Here is a 24,213-nt window from a genome sequence, read left to right as displayed (position 1 = left end):
CTTCCGCACTTGCGTGCAATAAATTATGTAAATAGCCGTGGGAACGAACTGTCGGGAGTCTGGCTCTCTCCTCAGGAGTCTCTTCCATTGCTGCTGCGCCCTTAGGCCGCTATGCGTGTTTTCTATTTTCTTTCACCCATTGCACCGCCCTAATCTCGTTCGTTCCCTACTAGTTTCGTGGCACCTTTGAAGAACTATATGGACAACTGGCACCTGGTTTAGAGGGTTCCGAACCAATCAGAGATCCCGTTACGCACACCAAAACACAGAGACGATTACGGCTGTGATTTGGGAACCTGATCCTCGGGATCCGAACAGGTACCGGATGAGCCATCCAGTACTGATCGACAAGTCCTAGTGACAAGTGCTTTTCGGTGATCCAACTCGGTACCTGAGAGGACTCACTTGACTTAAGCATAGATTTTAGATGTAGAAACACGTTTCAGTGATTGCAGTGATAACGAAGCTTTAATTTGCATAGTTTATAAGGTGTTTAAGTAGTTTGTTTAGGAGTAGAATACCAGTGAAAGTGCACACGAGTACTAGTGATATCATGAAGCTCCTAATGGAAACAATGATGGATTGTAACATGGGAGGGGGCAATGGGTTTGGAAAATCCAAACGACGAATTGGGCTCAAATCAGGATGTCGCCGGGAGCCACTTCGAGTCCACAATGCAAGCTGCACGCAGAATATATTGGGTAATTGTAGTTCTATAAGTTATGCATCATCAATCAAATTAGTCTTTGTTGCCTTATGTGTACTAGTTTTTAGCAGATGGTTATATGTATATGGTTTACTTTTGCAATGCATTTATTGAACCCAAATAAGCAGATAAGTGTTAATTTTGTGATTGAATAAGTCAAACAGAATGGAATAGTCGAACATAGTCGGAACATAGGTATTGCTTGTATTACATGCTAGTAAAGATAGCGTGTTTTCTGATTTAAATTATGGTTCAGATCACCGAAATTTGGCATCATTCTATCACAGTTAACCTTTTCTGAAGTTCGGTCAAATTTACAGTACAGATAAATATATGAAGATTACTTAAGTTTCGGTAGTTTTTCGTGGAAATGAACTCATGTTTTTAAGAACACATGAACATTTTTAAATTTTATCAAAATCTTGTACCTTTTGATAGTAAACTCACAGTTTGTGAACAAATTTCAGAACCCAGATAATAGCTTCAATACAATCCAAACTAAGATTAAAAATTTAAAATTTTAATTTAATTTTTTTTGATTTTTTTCGATTATTTAATTTTCGGAAGCTTTAATTTTAAAATAAAAAAAATGTTGTTAGTACTTTGTTGATATAAGTAAAGGAAGATTTTTATTACAGTATCAGCTAAATCTTCGCGATCCGCAAAATATCAGTCCGTGATCAACCAGTGAGTTGCGACGACTTATAATTTGAGAAACGCTGCGCTAGGTATTTGTTTCTTAATTCTGGTAGTATTTTTGTCGAATTTTCAATAATATTCACGGCAAAATCTCCTCGAGATGCGTACTCCCAACATTTGAGGTCGAATTTCAGCATGATTTATTTATTTATATTCAATGAATTCTGGCAATATTGGTTGATTGGTTTTTAAAAAACTTTTTATCAGCTTCTTGATGGATCTTTGGTTAAGTTCATAAAGAATATTTTACAAGATGCCAGACGAATTGATAGCGGGTTTCTTGATGAATTTCATAAAATATTCAACAAACTCTTTGCTAAACCTTCAGTAGACTTCTTGGTTCTAATTGAAATATTTTAAATGTATTTTTTATGGCAATCAAATACTATTTTCTAGGAAGTTTTCTATCAGATAATGCTCAATTAAAGTTCTGAAGGAATGTCTGACAGATTCATAACAAAATGTTAAGAAAAGTCTTTCCCGGACAGCTTCAGGATAGAACTAAACTCGCAAAGAAATACTTGACGAAAATTCTTAAAATGTCGACAAAACCCAGATGAAAATTCACTTGATTTAGTATGAAATTGCTGATCTTGAGAATTTCTGCCAGGAAATTCAAAGATATTTGGGTCATTAGGGAAATTTACTAAACAGCGCGATCCGTTGCATATTCATTATCCTGCGTAAACATCGCGATCACCAAGACAATCTTTGAATATTTTATTCGAAATTTCATGAAAAAATTCTATAAATAGATAATTAGGCCTACGCAGTTATTCACGCTATTCAGTGAAATCCCTTATTATTTTTATTACCTTTACTAAAATAATATTTATTGATCACATCTCATCTTTGAATATAATAATAATTCAACTTAATTAGAAGCATCTGAATATGATTTGATTTATTGGGTGGTATGAATGAAGACTAGTAAACTTGAGTTACCTACATTTTTGTTAGTAAATACTACTTTTGGAACATATTCGTATGAATAAAAGCGAGTTTACTAAACTACAATACAATTATGAATATTGCGTAACTCACCGGAACAATCCGTTCACAGCCATCTTAGCAAACTACAGTTTACTAACTATAGAAGTATTGTTCGTGCAGTTGAAAATCGGAATTTTTGACAAGCGAAAATCGAATTTTCTCCTAAACCGTGCATCGGACGTACGTCGGGCAAAATGCGCTGGATAGAGGGCCAGATCCGCTGCCCAGCGCACTACGTCCGACGTTAGGTTTCACGTATGGATTTGGAGAAAAATCGAATGTCGCATGTGGGAAAACTTCGGGTTTCAACCGCGACGACAATAATTCTTTAGAATCACTTGGCATGATACGGGGCTTCGCGATGTAGACGACTTGCTCCGCCAAAGCTCCACTCCTCAATGAGATTGCATCACACTGCCCACCTCTTCTTCATGCTTGCTGTCATCGACGCTTACTGGGTGGAGGACATTCAAGGGGAATGTCACTAATCTTTGTTCACGTCCCACAACAACTTTCAAACATACTACAATCCAAAGAAGCGTTCAGTATGTATAAAAGTAGTATTTATTACAAGTTTAGAAGTTGCTACTGGTAGTGTTGTAATGATGGGACTCCGATGAAAATTTTAAGGAAATTTGAAAATTACGATTGAATATTTACAAATTTCTTGATCGGGGGACTCCAGGGACAAAAATGTACTCGGTGGTTTAACAGTGAACAAAAGGGAACTATATTTAAAACGTCTATATTACACGGGGTCTAGTTGAGGAATGAGCCGGGCTTTTGACCAGGCTTGTTAATTTTCACTAACATGGGTGGAGCCCCTAGCCTAACAACGTGATCCAGGGGGAAGATGACGCTCGATTGCCTACTACGCCAACAAAATACGTATAAAAACGGGTGGTACCCCAATAATCCTGGCTATTCCGATGTATGCTAGTAAACTCTGAATAAAACTTGTGACCTCAAGCACTCTGACTGTAATTAGGGTTTCCTTCAGTTATTTTTTTAGGTATATGCTTGGAATTTCTTCCGATATACTATCCAGGATTTTTCCATGAATTCCTTACGGAATTTTTCCTTGGTAGAAAAACCAAAATTCCTTCTTCGAATTCTTATGCAGTTTTTTACTGAAGTCTTTCCACGATTTCTCTCGGAGTTCTTCTTTGAATTCCTGGAGGTTTATTGGAGTTTCTTTCTTGATTTGCACAGGAATTTCTCCCAAGATTCCATCCAAGGGTTTTTCCCGGATTTTCTCCCAGAGTTCTTTCCGGGATTTTTTCGATGCGCCTTCCGGGACTTCTGAGAGTTATTCCTTGGATTTCTACCAGAATTTCTTCTAGGATTTATGCATGAGTTTTACGCGAGGTTTCCAGAGCCTTTTCCTACGTTCCTCTCGTTTGTCTACAATAGTTCGTCTCAGAGTTTGGGTGTTTATAGAAGAGAGCAAAAAGTGGTCTCGGAATATCTAAGGAGGTAGGCATTGGCGCTCACTTAACTAAACAAAGACGAGAAAAAGAAGGATGCAAGAGAGGGCATATTTCATCCAGCTCTTTCTTGTGTTTGGTTAGGAGAGTGAGTGAGAAAAAAGAAAAGGCTAGCTACGCCAATGGAGGTAGGGCCAAAAGGACGATCTTAGGGGGTTTTACGAAGGAGCAATAAGGATCGCAGAGAGGATATTACCAGGGTTTCCGGGGGATTTCGAGGGGGTTTCAAGGAATTTCAGGAGCGTTTCTGGGAATCTACTCTCAAGGTGTCTCGGAAGCGTCTCATGAGGGTTTCAGGGGCATTCAGGGGCGTTTATCGAGTCTCAGGAAGATTCAAGGGGTTCTAAAGAGATTTCATAAGGTTTTCTAGGGTGTTTCAGGGACGTTTCAGGAAGTTTCAGAGAGTCTTAGGGGTGCCTCAAGGGGTCTCGGACGTTTCAGGGGAACTCAAAGGGGCTTATGAGAATTTCAGGGATGTCTGAAGGTTTCATAGCTTTTTAATGTAGTTTCGGAGTGTTTCAGGGGGTCCTCAGGGGCGTTTCAGGGAGTCTCAGGGGATTTCAGAAGATTGCAGGGCTGTTTTAGCGTTTCAGGGGGTTTCAGATACGGCCTTCGAGGCACCTTAATCCCTCTGAAACGCCCCTTAAAGCTCTTGAAACGCCTCTGAAAGGGCTTTCAACGCTACACCTGAAGCCCTCTTCAAATTCCTCAGTATTCTAGTGTATTACGAGAAAACTCGTGGAAAATCCAGGAAATAACTGTCGTTGTATTTGTTGGAGAAATCCTAGGACACCCAGAAGAATTCCAAGATAACTATCGGTAGGAGTTGTAGAAAGAACAGTTGAAGTAATCCTGGGAAAAATCTCTGAGAGAACGGTCACAGCAAGAAGTCTAGGGAATAATTACAAAGAAAAGCCAGGACAAATCACAGATAGAAATCACGGGTAGAACTACATGAGAAATTATTAGCAAAAACTCCTATAAAGCCCCAAACGGACATACCGAGGAAATCTAAGGGGAACTTCAAATGAATTCCCGCGAGAACCTTTAAGAAGTATCCCGAGAGATACAATAGGCGCAAGCTCACGACAGCAGGAACTTTAATAGATATCCCGTAACGGATATTGGTAGGAAAGTCCAGGATAGGGGAACAAAGTCCAAAATGCCAAGATGGGGTAAAATCGCCCAACTCATAAAATCATTCCTGAATGGGACTTCATCTTTAATAATGAATGATGTCATGATATGTTTGCCTTAAACATTCTTCTAGAAGCTAGACTGCAAAACACACGGAAAATCCTTTGATTTCCAAATGAAATTTGACAACTTCCGGTTTTTCGTGCTGGCAATTAAAGTTTCCGGGTGATTTTATTTTATTACCAGCCATGTGTTTCCAAGGAGATTGAGGCACACATGGAGGCACACGGTTGTTGATTTCTACGCTATCCATATTAGGGGTCATTCAAATATGACGACCATCGTTTAGCGGAGAGAGAGGTGACACTCCATGCATTGAGTATACGAAAAAAGCAGGACAGAGGGGGAAAAGGGAGTCGAAAATGCCCGAAAACTGATGAACGTAATTTTTTAATGTTTTCATGAAGTGGCATCTTACCCCATGGCAGATCGCCTTTTTGCACCCCTTCCCTTTTACGAAATAGTTTTTGAAATCGCTGAAAATCGATGAAAATGCAGAAGTTTAGAGAATATTTTTGCTGAAGTATCGAGCAAATATTGTCTAGTTGCTGTTACCATTTTGAAAGTCTAACAAATTTATCATTGAAAACGATGAAAGTTTGAAAAATGACATCTTGCCCCACTTTCCTCTTAACTCCAGCACCCGCTGTTGGTGATCAATCGATCAACTTTTTAGCGAAAACTGATATTCGGTTCTTCAAATTTGTGCTCTTGATAATTGGCTTCGTCATATCTTCCGAAGTACGTGAGTTCTTCTCATAATTCAAATCTCAATTTGTTCATCGAGCCCATGTTTCTGTTGTGTACATGGATGTCAAAGCATTTTCAACATCATTTTAATATTTTTAAAATACATTCAAAGTTTGTAGGGTGAAAGTTTTTTGTTCGGGGTGAACTGTCATTTTATCGACTGAGTTCAGTCATTGTTGGGGAGGACATTCACTTTCGGCATGATAAACCAACCATCCAGAGCAGCTTCCGTTATAGCAGCTACAAAGCTGAAATATAGTTTATTTTATTCAAATTCATTCTTGCTTACATCTATAATTAATTAACATACAGTTTGGTATCTCACTAATTGCACTGTGAACTGTCTACCTCTTCAACCAACACTAAACTTATCACTAGAGTTTCAGGGTAGAGACACCAGTGTTGCCAGTTTCACAAACATTGTAATATCACCACAACATACCCCGCCCGTGAAACTGGTAACGAGGTCGAATAATTTTGTTTGCCCCATTCCCATGGAATGACCTTTGTTGTGGAGAGTAGTCATCTATGGTGCGATAAAAATAGAGTTAATAAACTATATAGGACGAATGTCGCTGCTGTTCCTTTTGTTCTCGTTCGCAAACATGTCGGGTACCTATCTGTCAAACTGCATACTTTTTCGCTTTGACACTTATAGCCTGGCCTATCTCCGCCAGCAAGAGATGTTTCGGCAGCGACGCCAGCGACATTCTTCCTCTATAGTTTATTACCTCTATTGCGATAAACCAATAATTGATATCAGCTTTCATCTTAGCAGCTTCAATGCTGAAATCAATTTATTATTTTATATAAGCTGTACATTCTTACAACTATATTTACATACGTTTTGGTATTTGACTTCGCACTTTCCACAGAACTACGTCCTCAACTAACAATGCTCTATTCACTTCTAATTTATTTTTTCTATCAAGGCAGTGTTGCCAGTTTCACGCAAAATCACCACAACAGACATTCTATTCTAATAATTATCTATCAAAACAAAGGTATTGAATCGCAATAAAATCACATTATACTTTGAAAAAAATGAGCTCTTTCTGTTAGGCTATAGAAAGTAGCATTTTTTTTAAATCACTAATCAACCCAATTTTGATTTTTTATGATAAGTAAAGCTTAAAATATGTATTTAAAACAATGTATTGGCAAACATTTTTTGCCAAAATCGGTACCGTCAACGGGGTGTAGTTGATCAGTGGGGTGAACCTGATCACTACATTACCCACGTATACCGACTTTCAAGGAAGTTACCATTCCATTTTTATGTTACGTCATTGGATAGCGAATGGTTAAAATAAAAATTTTGCTTCCTTGAAAGTCGATATCCGCGGATAAATGAGTGATCAGGTTCACCCCACTGATCAACTACATCCCAGTTTACAAAAAAAATGTTGCCAAATACGGGTCCAAAATCGCTAAGAAACTGTATCTGTTTGGCAGAGGTTCACGTTGGTGCGTGGATTGCCGTCTTGGTAGACGTGAGTTGAATAATTGTGGTTAGGATCAACTGTGAAGATGACGCAGCTCCTCTCGTACCTCATATGAGGCCTTGAATAAATGATAGAAAAAAATATTATTTACATCGGTCTTACGAGGGCTTCAAATTTAGCAGTTGCTGATACATAAGAGATTGTTCATAATTTGCGCAACACAGTAAGAGGACGCACCGTAATGATATGTACAATACAAAAAAAAATCTGTTTATTTGGTTATGTAGGAGATTTAAAACACTGGACATCCTTTCATATAAAAAAACGGGATAATACGGTAATGTAATGATTTAACAATTACTATACAATCTCTAGTGTAAATACAATTCACTGCATAGGAAACTTCCAAAAATGTACTTAGATCACTTAGAACTGCACTACTTGTGTATGTTCTTTGAGATTTTCTTTATTTCTTTCGGGAAGGACTACAAGAAAAACGTGAGCATGGCCTTAAAAATTACTAAACTTTGTCTCTCCAGGATTGTTAGACTTGGTATAAAGCAAACCATTTTTTTCATCATTTGGAAGAACTACACATTAGACCATATAAATAAATCTGAGTATAAATAGAATTACCAAAGTGCATTATAAATTAAAAATTAATTAATTTAGTCTTTATTATTAACATTTCAATCTTCTTTGTCACGAGAAAAAAACCAACTATACAACTAACACATTGCCATAAGTTCGATACTTTAACATCAATCAAAAGTGCCATTTAGAAAGTTTATCTTGCAATTGATTCCCTAAGTTATAAGCTAAACTTCTCATCTTACCCATAATTGCCTGAACCAATTTGCTAAGCAAACACACATTAGTTCCCCATAAAAACCATTGGCCAACAATGCAACGCTGTTCAAAGGCAGCTTCTGTTTGAATCACTCCCTTCCCAACAGGATGGAAATAATCGACCGGAGTTTTGTTTGGTAATCTTATTAATTTGTGGCTCATGATGCCCGTTTATTGCCTTTCGGATTCTTTTCTACTCAAATCTATGCCATTTGTTCTAATTATTTCGCACCATCCCTCCGTCGTCATCGTCGTCATCGTCTGCGGATTAAACTAAATGCCGGTTTTTCTTCGTTCCTTTCGTTCAGGTCTTGCCACGCGCTGCGCCATGAAGGAGAAGAGCAAGAATGCGGCCCGGTCCCGTCGCGAGAAGGAAAATGCCGAGTTCCTCGAGCTGGCCAAATTGCTGCCGCTGCCGAGTGCCATCACGTCGCAGCTCGATAAGGCTTCCATCATTAGACTAACTACCTCGTACCTGAAGATGCGCCAGGTGTTCCCCGAAGGTAAGGATTTTTTCATTGTTCCACGTGTTATATTATTGTCAGCATGGTTATCCCTCCATTGGCAAACTGGAAACAGCGTGCTCGATTCCTAATCCATTCGAAGATAATTTTCGAGAGGGGAGTTTTTACGGCTTTATTGCTATTCATCAATAATTCGACAATGATTTTTCATAAGGGACTAACTGACTTGATCGATTTCTATTCGTCGACTCTCTCTTTCGCTAATAACTTGATCAAAACAAACAGTCATTATTCTTTTTGTTTCTATAGCAACATGTAGGGTATACACTCCCGTTCAAAAGTTTGGGGTCACCCCCTCAAAAACATGTCATTTTTTTAGGCCCATATCTCCGCTAATTTGCGTCCGATTTCAAAACCCTAGGTTTCATTCAAAAGATAATAAGTCAAAGAAACTTTGAACATGATTTAAAAGAAACTTTTTCATAAAATTTTGTATGTAAACTTAACCCAAAGTTGTCAAATTTTCTAAAAAATGAATATAAACTTACGGCAGTGTCGCTGGAAGTTGGGTCGACCAAATTTTAAGATGAGAGCGGTAATATGACCCATTTTCTATTAGCTTTCAACTGCTTTTTACAGAACTTAGCTAAAAAATCTAGAAAAAAAGTTATTAAGTAAATTAATCCTTGATGTCATCGACCAAAAGTTTGTGGTCACCCCTCAAAATGATGTATCGATCAAAAGTTTGGGGTCACTATCGTAAAACATGGAAAAGTGATTTGTTGATATCTTTGTCATCTTTCATTCAATTTTAATTCTTCTTGGCTTATTTGAAACAAAATGAATGATACTTACTGCATAGACATTGAACCACACATGTTTGTTGGAATTTGCATACTAAAACTTAACGTAAAGTTTCCTCATTCTTTGAAGCGTGGTAAAATGTGCTAACTTTACATAACATTTTTATATACAAAAATCGTTAAATACGTTAAGTTGAAGACATCAAACGTAAATTTAGTTAATTATCTTTGAAATGAGCCAAAAATAATAAAAATTGAACTATAGATGACGAAGATATCACCAAATCACTGTTCTGTGTTTTACGAAAGTGATCCCAAACTTTTGGCCGATACATCATATTGAGGGGTGACCCCAAACTTTTGGTCGACGACATCAAGGATTAATTTATTTAATAACTTTTTTTCTAGATTTTTTAGCTAAGTTCTGTAAAAAGCAGTTGAAAGCTAATAGAAAATGGGTCATATTACCGCTCTCATCTTGAAATTTGGTCGACCCAACTTCCAGCGACACTGCCGTAAGTTTATATTCATTTTTTAGAAAATTTGGCAACTTTGAGTTAAGTTTACACACAAATTTTTTTGAAAAAGTTTCTTTTAAATCATGTTCAAAGTTTCTTTGACTTATTATCTTTTGAATGAAACCTAGGGTTTTGAAATCGGACGCAAATTGGCGGAGATATGGGCCTAAAAAAATGACATGTTTTTGAGGGGGTGACCCCAAACTTTTGAACGGGAGTGTATGTACCATTCCTTGGCCTAATTTGCAAGCCGCCTTGACAATTTTGACCATAACTCATGAATTAATAGCACTAGAAATAATATGTCGACCCAAGTGTCGACCCTATTGCACACTCTAGGCAATGCATGTTTCACCAATTGAAAGTAAACTAACGTAAATATTCAAGAATTTGCTTAATTAAGTTCAAAAGATTCGATGCGATGGTATGCAACGTTGGTCTATGGTACAAAAATTGGCCTATTAGTGGATACAACGTTGGCCTATTGCTTTCCATGCACTAGAACCACTAATTATCTCATTTTTTCAATATTTCTGCTGAAGTATTATCTCTGTTTGTTCACCGATCTTACTTTTAAATTATATTTTCTGAGCCAAATTTTCAAAAAAACTATAAATAAATCATTTTAACTAAAGTTCTTTCTAAATTTAGTAACAATTTAGCGATAACAACGCAACCCTATTATTGTGTTATATTTTTACAGTCACTGCACACAAAATCTTTCTTCCTGTTCGTTCTTTCTGGATCTTACGCAAGAAATGTTGTAGACGTCTTTTTATCGCTGTTTTTGACGTCACTTTACTGATGGGCCAAGATTTGGGTACATAGTGAAAAAAAATGTACTCAATATTCGGCCCACATTCAATTTGTAAAACAGTTATTATTCGTTGAAAACAAATACACAAGTTCAAAATAGCATCTTTGACCGTCGCATCAAATGTTCAGTTATTGAAAACTAACTTCGAAATGTTCCAGAATCACGCCATTTATGATCATGTTTATAGACTACCCACTAAGCCGAAGAATCATGGCGTCTACAAAAGCTAAACAAAGTGACATTTTCATTCAATTTTAATGTTCCAAAGTGCTAAAATTGAAACGAAATGTTAGTTGTTTGGCGCATAGCTTTTCCGATATCCAGTTATGCGTGTTTGTTTGAGTTTTTGGTTTACATTGAGATAGGCCGAACGAGGGGACTATGCCAACGAAGCATCCCGATACCCTAGTCGTCTTCTTCGCTTTTCAACCAAAAAATCTTTGGAAACCTCAATACACATTCTGTGATAACACAAAGAGAGGATCGATGAAGAGAATGTCAGTTAGGCCCAAATGAAAAATCAGTGTCGAATTATGGAAATATTCAAAACAATTCAAGACCAACAATTGAAAAGGCCGCAACAACATTGCGTAAACAAACACGTTTCTGTCGACTTGGGGCCTTCTGCGATCTACCCACGCATCTCACCACCACTAACAGAAAGCTTGATGTTTGTGCTTTCTGATATTGGTGGTGCGGTGTGAGTGTGTTACATGGGCGGGTTTTAGGGGGACTTCGGAGTCATTGAGTTGTCCAAAAAATGTCTCACGAAACCCAATGCAAGCCTATCCATATACGTGAGAACAAAAGATGTTTACAAAGTTCTTACAGATAGATTAACACGGGAAATCTGAACACAAACCACTACCACACGGGAATTTGGATTGGTCAATTTGGAAGTTTCAGAGCATGTTCAACGGATTCAGAGGTGGTACAGAGTAGAAATCCTCTATATCGAGATTAGCGGAAGTTACATATGTCGGCAAGGCTGTTTGTTTTGTTTACAACAGCTTCCAATACTTGTCACAAAGCTAGATGTTCAAACTTTGCGCGTGACTTTGTTGTGGTGCAAGTTGATTTGTTTACGTTTGCTAATTACGGTCGAGCTTTTTTTCCAAAATTTCTACAAAATAGCAGCGCTATCGAAGAAATCTAAAATGCATTGCAAAGCGTAACGGTAATCATATCGGCAGAAGTGAATCAAGCAGGAGCAATGAAAGTTTTTTCAAGAAGAGCAGCTACAAAAGCTTCTTCATTAGCATGAGTTTTTGAAAGCAGAATCAAAAAATATTATCTTTTTACTACATTTGCATATGCCAACAATTTTTCAATATTGAAAATTAATAATTATAAATTATTTAGTTCTGATTACAATACCGTTCAAACAGCGCGTTCCTACAAACGATAAACATGCTCGTTTGGCTCACACTTTGACAGTTCTCTCTGCACGATTGGCTCACAATGGCCGCTTCCGCAGATCTCTATAATGTAGGATTACCAGTACAGAGTCGTTTTCCGGAGTTTCAGAAAGACACGAACACCGCCTTCAGCCAGCGGCTGTACAGACTGAAAGAAACTTAACATTAGACAACACTAGACACTAGCGTTGGGCAATTTTGAATCGATGTTCGCAACATCGATGTTTTTGTTCCGATTAATCGATTTTTTGAATGGATGTTGAAGCCCCACGAAATCGACCGAATCGATTTTTTAATTCGATTTTTCTTTCGATTCAAAAATATTAAATTACTTTTTTTTTCAGAATGCACTGTAAAATAAAATTATTAAAAAATAACATAAAATAGAGGTAAAATGTACATAAAATTTAGGGTCCACTAAATCGAGGTATACCTGTATACCTCAGGTTTGTTGGGCAATCCCTCCCAGGAGTTTAGGTGAATCTTTCTCAGGATTCTGGAGGAATGCTTTTAGTTGTCTAGAGAGTCCCTTTCAGGGTTCTAGCGCATCCTTCTCAGGATTCTAGGTCAGTCCATCTCTGGATTCCGGACATTTTTTTTAGAATCTCTCTCAGGATTCCAAATGAATTTCTCTAAATAATGTGGACGATCCCTCTCAGGGTTCCTGGACATTCTTTTCCAGGATTCTAATGAGATGTCTTTCAATACTGCAGGAGAATTTCTATCAAGATTCTAGGAGAATCCCTCTCAGGATTCTGGAAGAATTTCTCCAAAGATTCTGAGAGAATCCATCTCAGAAAACTGGAGTAATCTCTCCCATGATTTTAGGAAAATCCTTAATAGACCTCAGGGAGAATTACTTTTGTAAAAGTCTATCTCTCTTTTCTGGGATAAGGTCTCTCAGAATGCTGGTGTGATAATTTTCATCATTTTTAAGGAATCTCTCACATAATTTGGAATGGAAATTATGGAAATTTAAAAATTGTGGAGGAATATTATAGGGAATATTATAGGGAAATGCCTATCAGAATTCTTAGGAATCTCTGAATTCTCTCAAATATTTCTTAGGATTCTGGGGAAATATCACATAGGATTCTATTGGTATGTATGCTTCTCAGGATTCTGCGTTAGATCCTTTTAAGATACTGAGGAAATATCGCAGAATACGGGTACTCTTCCTAAGATTCTCTGAAAATTCGGCTTCCTGTGGTAATCCACGTCAGGGTTCTAAGGAAATTTCTCTCAAGGTTCTGGGGAATTTGTCTCATGACTCTGGAGAAACCCTTGGGATTCTGGGGCTATATTTTTAAAGATTCCTGGGCACTTTCTTTCAGAATTATTAATTATTGAAGAATCTCACGAGGTTCAGGGCAGAATTCTTTAAAAAAATGGATTTTGGAGTATCTCTCGCATAGATTTTGTGATTCCTCTTTGGGTTAGGAAGAAATCCTTCTCAGCATTCTACGAGAATCCCAGTAGAATTCGGTTTTCTGTATTCTGGAGCAGATGCTCCCAGAAATCCCTTTCAGGATTCTGGGAGAGTCCCTATTAGTAATCTGGGAAAATCCCTGGCAAGGTTATATGAAGATTCTCTTGACATTCTGGTGTAATAATACAAAGTGGTTCCTCTCTCAGAGTTCTGGGACAATCCCTCTCAGGAGTTAACGGGAGTCCTTTCAAAGATTCTGGGGGAATATCTTCCAGGAATATGCGGTAATTTTTCTGTTTTATGTGGGAATACCTCTCAGAATTCCAGAGAAATCTTCTCAAGATGCTGGGGAAGTCTATTCTACAAGTTTTTATAATCCCTTCCAGAAAGAATCAGATCATATTTTCGGAAAAATACTTCTTACGTTTCTAGATATATTTCTCTTAAGAATCTGGAAGAACCCCTCATATGATCCCTCTCAGGAGTCTGGGGGAATTACTCGTAGAATTCTGGGGACTTCTTTCAGGATTGTGGCAGAATTTTTTTCACCTAAAGGATTCTATCTAGGATTTTAGGGGAATTCTGGGAGAATACTTAAAAGGATTCTGGAGGAATTCTTATCAGGATTTTGGGGGAATCCTATCTCCCAGAATTCTGCGAGAGTACATCTCAGGTTTCTTTAGCAATCCCGTCCAGTATTTTGAAGGAATCATTCTCAGAATTCTGTAGTAATCCTTCTTGGGGTTCTAAGCTACCCTTTTTAGAATTTTGAGTCATGTCTTTTAAGTTTCTTGGGGAATTCGTCTTAAAATTCCGAAAATCTTTTTTTTTTGTGAGAATCTTTCTCAGTATACTAGATGAATTTATCTCAAGAATATGGAAGAAGAACCACTCTTTGAATTCTTCTCAGGATTCTAGGAGTATTCATCTTAGGATTCTGGGACAATCCTATTCAAGATTGTGGGATAATCCATCTTTGGATTCTGGTACATTTTGGGAGAATTCCAAGGTGAAGCTTCTCATAGGGTTCTGAGACAATCTATCACATGATTCTGGGAGAATTTCTGTCGGAACTTTGAGACAATCCGTCGCACAGATGTGAAGTAATCTCTCTCAGGATTGTTGGAAAATCCTTGATAGAATTCAGAGAGAATTCCCACGAAGAACCGGACGACTCTTGCTTTCTTTTAGATAATGTCGCTCTGGTTTCTGGTGCAATCATTTCCAGCATTCTGAAGAAATCTCTCTCATAATTCTAGAGGAACTCCTTTCAGGATTCTGGAGGAGTCTCTCTATAGGTTCTGGGGGAATTTCTATCATCAGTCAGCGGGAATTTGAACACTTCTCAGAGTTCTGGGGAATATCAGGATCTCAGGATTTTTCTGTCGTTTCAAAAATATTACATTTAATTTTTTTTTTAATACACTGTCTCAATATCCATTTTCGAGTCAGAATCGCGAAATGTTCGATGCGGAATCTCAAATTTTGATATTGAATTTATTTAAACTAATAAAACATACCATGAACTTGAACTAAATACAGCAAACGAATCATTTTAAAGTTTTGTAATATTTTATAATATCGAATCGATGTGGAAACATCGACTCAAAGCATTCGATGATAACGGTGAATCGATTCTGCTGATCCGATTCGAATCGATGTTTCAGTCAGATTTGCCCAATGCTACTCTACAAGGTCTCAGGTGCGTTACATGAGGTTCGAGAGGGTTTAAGGAGGAAATTCAAGAGTTTTAGATCATTTACGGTGGAATTCAAAGGCGTTACGGAGGTGTTTTTGGGTGTTCCGTAGGGTCTCAAGTGCGTTACATGGAGTCCGAGGGGGTCTAAGGGGGATTTTGGATGTATTACAGGTAGATTCGAGCATTATCAACGGGAATCAGAAGCGTTACGGTGGCGTTTTCGTGGATTTCGGAGGGTCACAAGTGTGTTACATGTGGTCCGAGGGGATGCATTTCAGAAAGCTTCAGATGATTTACGGTGGGTTTTGGAGGCGTTACACAGAAATATCGGGGGTTTCGGAGGGTCTCAGGTGCGTTATATGGGGTCCGAGAGGGTGTAAGGGACACTTCGAAGTAATTTCAAGACGTTTCAGAGCATTTTCGGCGGAATTCAGAGGTGTTACGGAAGCGTTACTGGGGCGCTTTCGAGGGTTTCTGAGAGTCTCAGGTGTGCTACATGAGGGTCGAGTTTCAAATGATTTTCAGAGACCTCATCACAATGATTTTTGAAACGCCCCTGAAATGGCTTTTGATTTAGAGGTGTTCTTGAAACCCCCTGATACGATCCTGACATGGAATGCATCGAAACGCCCCTAAAACCACCGTAATCCCATTGAAACGCCCTTGAAATCACCATAATCAATTTAAAATGCCTTTGAAATCCCTTGGCATGCATTAAAAAGGCTCCAGAAACCCCTGCAACTCACCTGAAAACCCCTTAAAACGCCCCTGAAATGCTATCAAACGCTCCTACAACCTTTAAGAACGCCCTTAAAATGTTCCTGAAACCCCGTGAAACTCTCTAAAATGATGGTACAAGATAAATTCCCGAACCCTCTAAATAGAATATCCTCTTCGAATGAGTATAATCAGTTCTGTACCTTTTAATTCCACTCTGTTATGCTCATCTTATGACAGATACGCGTATTTCGACTACCACTTGTAATTTTCCTCGGTGTCAGTTATACACTACTGGATGCCTTGAAATGCCTTAAAACGCCCCCTGAAACCCCTTATAACGCCCTTTTAAGGCTCCTGTGATCCCCTGAATTGCTCCTAAAGCACTTCCCAAGTAACAATAACAGCTGAATAAGAGCTTATACAGCCAAAATTTTAAAAATCCAGCTTAAGAGCGGCTTATTCATCTGTTGTTCAGCAATAATTTTGTGGGTTTAAAATGTCCATGAAACCCCCTTAATGCTATTAAAATGTCCCAGAATTCCCCGTAATACCAATAAAACCTGACAGAACGCCCTTGAAACGCTCATGAAATGCCCCTGAAGCCAGCATAGATCGTGAAAAATGATCAAATTGACAAAGATATCAACAAATCACTTTTCCATGTTTTACGATAGTGACCCCAAACTTTTGGTCGATGACATGAAGAGTTAATTTTCCTAATAACTTTTTTTCTAGATTTTTTAGCTAAGTTCTGTAAAATGCAGTTGAAAGCTAATAGAAAAAGGGTTATATTACCGCTCTCATCTTAAAATTTTGTCGACCCAATTTCCAGCGACACTTCCGTAAGTTTATAATCATTTTTTAGGAAATTTGGCAACTTTGGGTTAAGTTTACATACAAAATTTTTTGAAAAAGTTTCTTTTGAATCATGTTCAAAGTTTCTTTGACTTATTATCTTTTGAATGAAACCTAGGGTTTTGAAATCGGACGCAAATTGGCGAAGATATGGGTCTAAAAAATGACATGTTTTTGAGGGGGTGACCCCAAACTTTTGATCGGGTGTGTATATAGACAAATTCTCAAAATAATGTGCCCAGCCTTGCAGATCTAAAACATGTGATTATCTCACAGTGCCTACAAACATACTACAATGCTATTTAACTCACGAAAACCCTATTTTATCGCGTTTCCATTCATAACTGACATCGTAAAGCATGAATGAAAGACCGCATAAAACACTACGATTCTTATCGTCCGTAAATTCCTTTCACTTTTTATAACCTTCTGTCCTGCTGGAACTAGATCCTCTTCCAAAGGAATCTAAATTGGCTCTAAACACCTTGTCGGATCGTGATTTCGTTCCTGTCCTGTCCTGGGGCTGTGAGTGAGCTTCCTCCGGTCGTCATTCAAAGGGGACCATGAGATTGAATGGAAATTATCATAAAAATTCATCCGATATGATCGGATTTCAATTTGTCGCTCGTTTCTCCTCGTTTGCTCGAGAAGGGAGAAACGAGAGCAAGTGGAGGTCGATGTTGGCGGCATCGGGAGCAATCATCACGTGACGATCGCTCAGCCAGGGCAGCTCGAAACAAATGATTATTATTTTTATTATAATTTTTTCCCTGACACCCTCGACAAACTCAATTATGTTGGTGACAAGCGAAAGCAGCAAACGGTGGGCCACCAACTTACTGTGCTCGATGCTGCAAGCTCGCTGACGAAGGAGGATGAGCTATTTGCATAAAACACTCGATGCTGTCCGCGTTGTTGGTATGTAGATGCTCTTTGGTATACTGTCATGAAAATTTGAATGCCTGAGTGTTCTTTTTTCCTGCGTTTGGCCGCCTGTGTCTGCCCTGGATTGTCATAATAATGAAAGAGAGCAGCAAAAAAAGGTAAACACCATCTCCAGCATCCGGAAAGTGGACCGTATACCATTAGGTGCCAGGGTTTGGAATAATGCCTTGCGAGCTGGAAAAAAATGTGCAATCATTATTTTTTCGCGGAAAGCTCATTAAACTGTTGAGAGGTGTTTTAAATTGCAAATGTACCTGCTAGCTCTGCATAGGAAATCGTAAAAAAGAGGAAAATTTACTAGGTATATCAGAATTCATACGATAACAAGGTTTGTTCAGAAAGATTTACTCACTGTTTTCAATTTTTACTGAATATTCAGAACCCAGGTAATGAGCATTTAAACAAGCCGTATTTCAGCATTATATCTACACTCCTCCTGCTTACTACTCTACAATACCGTATTACCCCGCTTATACGACACCACTGGTCACCCTACACCACCATGTTCATCGAAGTTTGGCAACTCTATTTTTGTTTTTGTTTTGATTTCCAGATTTGTTATGAAACATAAAATGCTCGGTCTTTCTATGATTGTTGCCATTCTCAGTTCATTCCGGTTGATCTTCAGGCGGTTTAGGTGTCGAATAGCACCTGCTCAGAACTTCCGGAATTAGCGACTGCAAAAGGAGCTGCTGCAGGTGCGAGTATAAGCACAATATCAAACTGTTTTGCATTTACAGTGTACATCGCTGTAACATTTGAACACTTTTTAATTCAACATATGTCGAATAAGCGGGGTACGAATTAAAAAGTGTCGTAGGAGCCGAGAAAAGAGCTATCACTTGGTGGCATGAAAGCTGCTCGCACAGCATATACATGGGGATTAAGTTCGCCAGATTCATTGGTGTAGGGCTTGCATAGAAGCCGTATTGAGGATGCTTTGTTGACGTTTACATTCACAATAAATGTTAGTTGGGTTACCTGACAAGTGGACTTTCACCACTGTAACAGGCAGTCCGTAGTGTTATTCTTAGCCAATTGTGACAACCCGAATAGATTGTGCACAGGCAAACAGACGTAACACGTGCGAAATTCCATCGACCACTCTTTTAACGATAATTTTGAATCTTCATAGTTGTAGCTTTCACAACCAGAGCACGCGCATCGCTTTTCTTTGCGTTTGACGTTTCACACTAGCGCCTTCTCTTGACGATATTGCACAGCTCACTATATCGTGGAACATTTCCACCAGGTGATGGTAGTGTGAGCTGTGCGATGGATTTTCACAAAAAATATTTTAGGTGTTACGTCTGTTTGTCTGTGGATTGTGTGTTTATTACTTTGAAGATGATGCAGCACAGTTCGCTGGTTGCATAACTTGTAGGCGTGATATATAGATTGTGCACACACTGTGCTGTTAAAGTAAAAGGAAGAGAAACGGCTTTTCAGCCGCTTTTTGGTCCTAGCAATGGCTATAAACGTATTTATTTACAAAATTCTATAGGTTGAGAAGAGTGAGGAATTAGTTATACGCTGTCCATAAACTATGTAGACTCATTTTTAACCATCTCAGATCCCCCTCCCCCATAGACTTTTGTTCATACAAAATTTTCAGATATTTGCATGAATCGTAGACTGTGACCAGATCCCCTTTCTTCCTAAGCACCTATGTAGTTTACGAAAGATACAAAGTAGGAAGAAAGTGACGAACCAAGGATTAAAGCTTTAACCTTTTGCTTACGAATCAGAAACCATAGTCACTAGAACACCAAACCCGTCTTTCAAAAAAAAAAAATAAAAAATAAAAATAAAAAAAAAACTTGCAAAGCAGATTGTAGCTCAAAAAGATTTGAATAAGTTTCTGTATAACGTAACACAATCTCGTAATTAGTATTTGTTTCATATAAAAATTTATATAAATTCGACTTTTCCTCACTTAAAACAATGTACATAACTGAATTTAATAGCCAGGATTTCCTTTCATAATCCTTGAAGTGATGAATTGCGTCAATACCGAAGCAACCACGACTGGCGGAAAATGCCTCGAGGGTAAAATTCATTCTTCCCTTCCCAACTCGTCCACTCCATCCAGTGTTCAACAATCCCTCAAATCCACCCCAAAAACAACCGGATTCATGGTGGCCTACGCTTCTTGTTATTTCAAGCTCACTGGAAGCACCACTAAACGTATGCTTTCCTTCTTCCGACGAGGCTCACACGCTTATCCCACGCTTCATCGCCGCACTTCCTTCCTGCTGAGCTCGCTAATAGGGTCCTGCCGGGTTTTCCTCTGATGCAGTAATAACAAAAGGGGGAAATAATAGGCGAACAAAGTGATAAAAATTATGCTGACAAATAAAAACACATTCTGAAGTGGATCACAGTAGTCGTCTGCCTTTCCTATTATTACAGAGGGCTCCCTTTAATGACGAAGCAAGCCATGGATGACAATGCTGTGATGGAAACCACTTAGCGCGCTGCGCTGCTGCCGTCGTCCGCCGGTTGCTGAGATTGTTTTCCTTTCTAATTATTTCCTCTCGTTTTTTGCAGGCCTGGGGGAAGCCTGGGGCTCACAGCACATACCGACCAACCCCCGTGACATGGCCATCAAAGAGCTGGGCTCTCATCTGCTGCAGACGCTGGATGGGTTCATCTTCGTGGTGGCCCCCGACGGCAAGATAATGTACATCTCCGAGACGGCGTCGGTTCACCTGGGCCTCAGCCAGGTGGAGCTGACGGGTAACTCCATCTACGAGTACATCCACAACTACGACCAGGACGAGATGACATCGGTCCTGTCGCTGCAACCGAACATTTTTGGACCGCCGGGACCTCCCCCACCTCCGCCTCCACCTCCCCCTACATTCGCCAATGCAACCCTGGCCATCATAACTCCCCTCCTACCGAATGTTGAGCCGACCATCGTCGTCAGTCAAGGACCAACATCAGACTCACCTCCACAAACCATGAGTTGTCCCCCCTCGATATCTCCCAGCCTTAGTATACCTCCCACATCCGTACCGCCGCACCTGGGTCCACCTCCCCAGGTGCCACCTGGGCATTCGCCCTCGGTCGGTCAAATTCCCCCACCTCACCTCACCCCAAACATCCCATCGACCACGCCGAACCACCTCCAACAGCAGCACCACCACCCGCCTCCTCCGCAGCACCATCATCATCCTCCCCATCATCATCATCACCATCACCATCACCACCATCATCATCCCTTCAACCAGCAGTCGCAAACAATCGAGATCGAGCGGACGTTCTTCCTACGGATGAAGTGCGTGCTGGCGAAGCGGAACGCCGGTCTCACTACTTCCGGATACAAGGTGAGTGCTCTCTGTCTCTGTATTATTATTCTGTTACAAGATGGGCTCGAGTGTTTTGATTCGATTATGTCCTTTTACAGTGCGCATTTTGCGCTGGTGGGATTTATCGATCGCATTTGGTTTCGCACTATTGTGCTAAGATTTCTGTTTCCGATAATGTAAAGGTGAAATGGTGTTCGAAAGTCAGTATTGTTTTCTTCCATGCAGTTTTCTATTTCAAGCAAAAAATAATAACTGACAAACCTCAATACAATTACTCTAAGGTGAACTATTGAAATGTATATGAAGAACTAGAGAAAAGAAGTTGAGCAAAAGTACGGAATACTTCCCAAGGAACAATTCAAGTCATAAATAAGCATGCATGTCGAATTATTGCCGGTTTATAACATTCTCAGCTGAACAAAACCAAATGCTGAATAAAAAGCTCAAATGATGCTATTTACATTGTTAATAAGCCAAAACGCAACATTTGGTACGTACACTCCCGTTCAAAAGTTTGGGGTCACCCCCTCAAAAACATGTCATTTTTTTAGGCCCATATCTCCGCCAATTTGCATCCGATTTCAAAATCCTAGGTTTCATTCAAAAGATAATAATTCAAAGAAACTTTGAACATGATTTAAAAGAAACTTTTTCAAAAAATTTTGTATGTAAACTTAACCCAAAATTACCAAATTTTCTAAAAAGTGAATATAAACTTACGGCAGTGTCGCTGGAAGTTGGGTAGACCAAATTTTAAGATGAGAGCGGAAATATGACCCATTTTCTATTAGCTTTCAACTGCTTTTTACAGAACTCTGCTAAAAAATCTAGAAAAAAAGTTATTAAGTAAATTAATCCTTGATGTCATCGACCAAAAATTTGGGGTCACCCCTCAATATGATGTATCGGTCAAAAGTTTGGGGTCACTTTCGTAAAACATGGAAAATTGATTTGGTAATTTCTTCGTCATCTATAGTTCAATTTTAATTAATTTTGGCTTATTTCAAAGATAATTAACTAAATTTACGTTTGATGTCTTCAACTTAACGTATTGAACGATTTTTGTATATAAAAATGTTATGTAAAGTTAGCACATTTTACCACGCTTCAAAAAATGAGGCAACTTTACGTTAAGTTTTAGTATGTAAATTTCAACAAATATGTGTGGTTCAATGTCTATGCAGTAGGTATCATTCATTTTGTTTCAAATAAGCCAAGAAGAATTTAAAATTGAATGAAAGATGACAAAGATATCAACAAATTATTTTTCCATGTTTTACGATAGTGACCCCAAACTTTTGACCGATACATCATATTGAGGGGTGACCCCAAACTTTTGGTCGATGACATCAAGGATTAATTTACTTAATAACTTTTTTCTAGATTTTTTAGCTAAGTTCTGTAAAAAGCAGTTGGAAGCTAATAGAAAATGGGTCATATTACCGCTCTCATCTTAAAATTTGGTCTACCCAACTTCCAGCGACACTGCCGTAAGTTTATATTCATTTTTTAGAAAATTTGGCAACTTTGGGTTAAGTTTACATACAAAGTTTTTTGAAAAAGTTTTTTTTTAATCATGTTCAAAGTTTCTTTGACTTATTATCTTTTGAATGGAACCTAGGGTTTTGAAATCGGACGCAAATTGGCGGAGATATGGGCCTAAAAAAATGACATGTTTTTGAGGGGGTGACCCCAAACTTTTGAACGGGAGTGTATGTGAACAGCAATTTAATTGCAAGCTTAACCAACGTCAGCAGTTTTTGTTTGTTCGATTTGCCCTTACTAGCTTTAATATAAGCTGAAGAAGAACTTTTTTCTAGGCGTTAAAAAATCTTATGTTCTACAGTTTCGGTAAGCTAATTATTGCGGTTTACATAAGTTGAACAAATGCTTTTGATGTTCAATACTTCAACTATTTTAGATACGTTCAATAATGGTTTAACAGTAAGCTAGATAAACAGATTTATCATTTGTTCGATTATTACTTTTCGATTGAACAACAGGTCAATGTGATGATAATAGACCAGTTTCTCGTTGTTAACATGTATTGATGTTTGTTGCACACCAATGCAAAATATTTGAAACATTTGCTAGTTTTCGTAGCAATTTCAAAGTTGTAGTCAACTTTTTTTTTGATAAATATTTTCCCAACTTCCCAATTCCAGGATGGCGTAGACGGCAAGGCATGCAACGGGTGATTGGGAGATCACGAGTTCAAATCCCAAGTTGAATTTTTTTTTTTAGAAGAGCTTGTGTGTTATAAATGCCTTTAGATGAGACAAATAAACATGATTGGGCTATAATTGCACCTCGCACTTCAATTTGTTTTTGTTTTCAGCAGGTTAACATAGCTGAATACAAGTTGAATATGAGGCTGATATAACACAGATTACTTCCGACTGTAAAGCCTGCATCGCGCTTGGAGAAAAGATTGCTGAATAACTTCTCCACGTTTGTTTGAACAACGCCTGATTACAAGCTGTGATGAAATAATGTTAAACTGTAGTTCAATCGAATGTGGAATAAAAATGTCATTGCAATGTTGGTTAAATGAGTGATTGTTCATTGGGTTAGATATTTTCGTGATGAGGCACCGTTCATCTAACTTGATACTTGATACTCCCCAACTAACAATCACTCATTTAACAAGCAGGTTTATGACGAATCAATTCAGCATGATGCTTATATAACAATTGTTGTTTATAATAGTAATGATAGCTGAATCAAAATAATGCTGCGCAGAGCAGATTACTGTACAAATGGTTTTTCAATAGAAAAAGTAGCCAATGTTCAACCTTTCGTATCGGTATTAACAATAATATTTGAAAAGAATTTTCAAGAGTTTAATAAGATTTCTGTTCTACTTGTAGTAATTTCTTTACAAAATAGTTTAACAAGACCTTTTACTGCTTCTTGTTAAGCTTATGTACAAATTAGCACATGTATCTGAATAATGTGTTTTTCACAAGTCGAATAAGCGCTTTCGTTTCATCATACTTCGACTCAGAGACTTCAGATATGGGTTTATGTTTTTATTGCCGATTTAGATCGCGAAGGTTGGCCAAAATAAACAACTGCCCGAATTAATGCTTTTGACCTATGTGT

General features: G+C 38.4%; 1 protein-coding gene across 2 annotated transcripts in view; it reads left to right on the top strand.

Annotated features, from left to right (window-relative positions):
* Positions 1-24,213, top strand: part of LOC109422004 (protein single-minded) — a 172,144-nt gene that overhangs the window by 108,764 nt on the left and 39,167 nt on the right. For both annotated transcript variants that reach the window (XM_062844893.1, XM_062844894.1), the window contains 2 exons: positions 8,435-8,629; positions 20,345-21,126. In XM_062844893.1, coding sequence (XP_062700877.1) covers positions 8,435-8,629; positions 20,345-21,126 — 977 coding nt within the window. The remainder of the gene's footprint in view (positions 1-8,434; positions 8,630-20,344; positions 21,127-24,213) is intronic.

The sequence above is a fragment of the Aedes albopictus genome, chromosome 1 (genome assembly GCF_035046485.1).
Source record: "Aedes albopictus strain Foshan chromosome 1, AalbF5, whole genome shotgun sequence".
Lineage (NCBI taxonomy): Eukaryota > Metazoa > Arthropoda > Insecta > Diptera > Culicidae > Aedes > Aedes albopictus.
The sequence above is the reverse complement of the archived record's forward strand: the minus strand, read 5'-3'. Positions and strand labels throughout refer to the sequence as shown.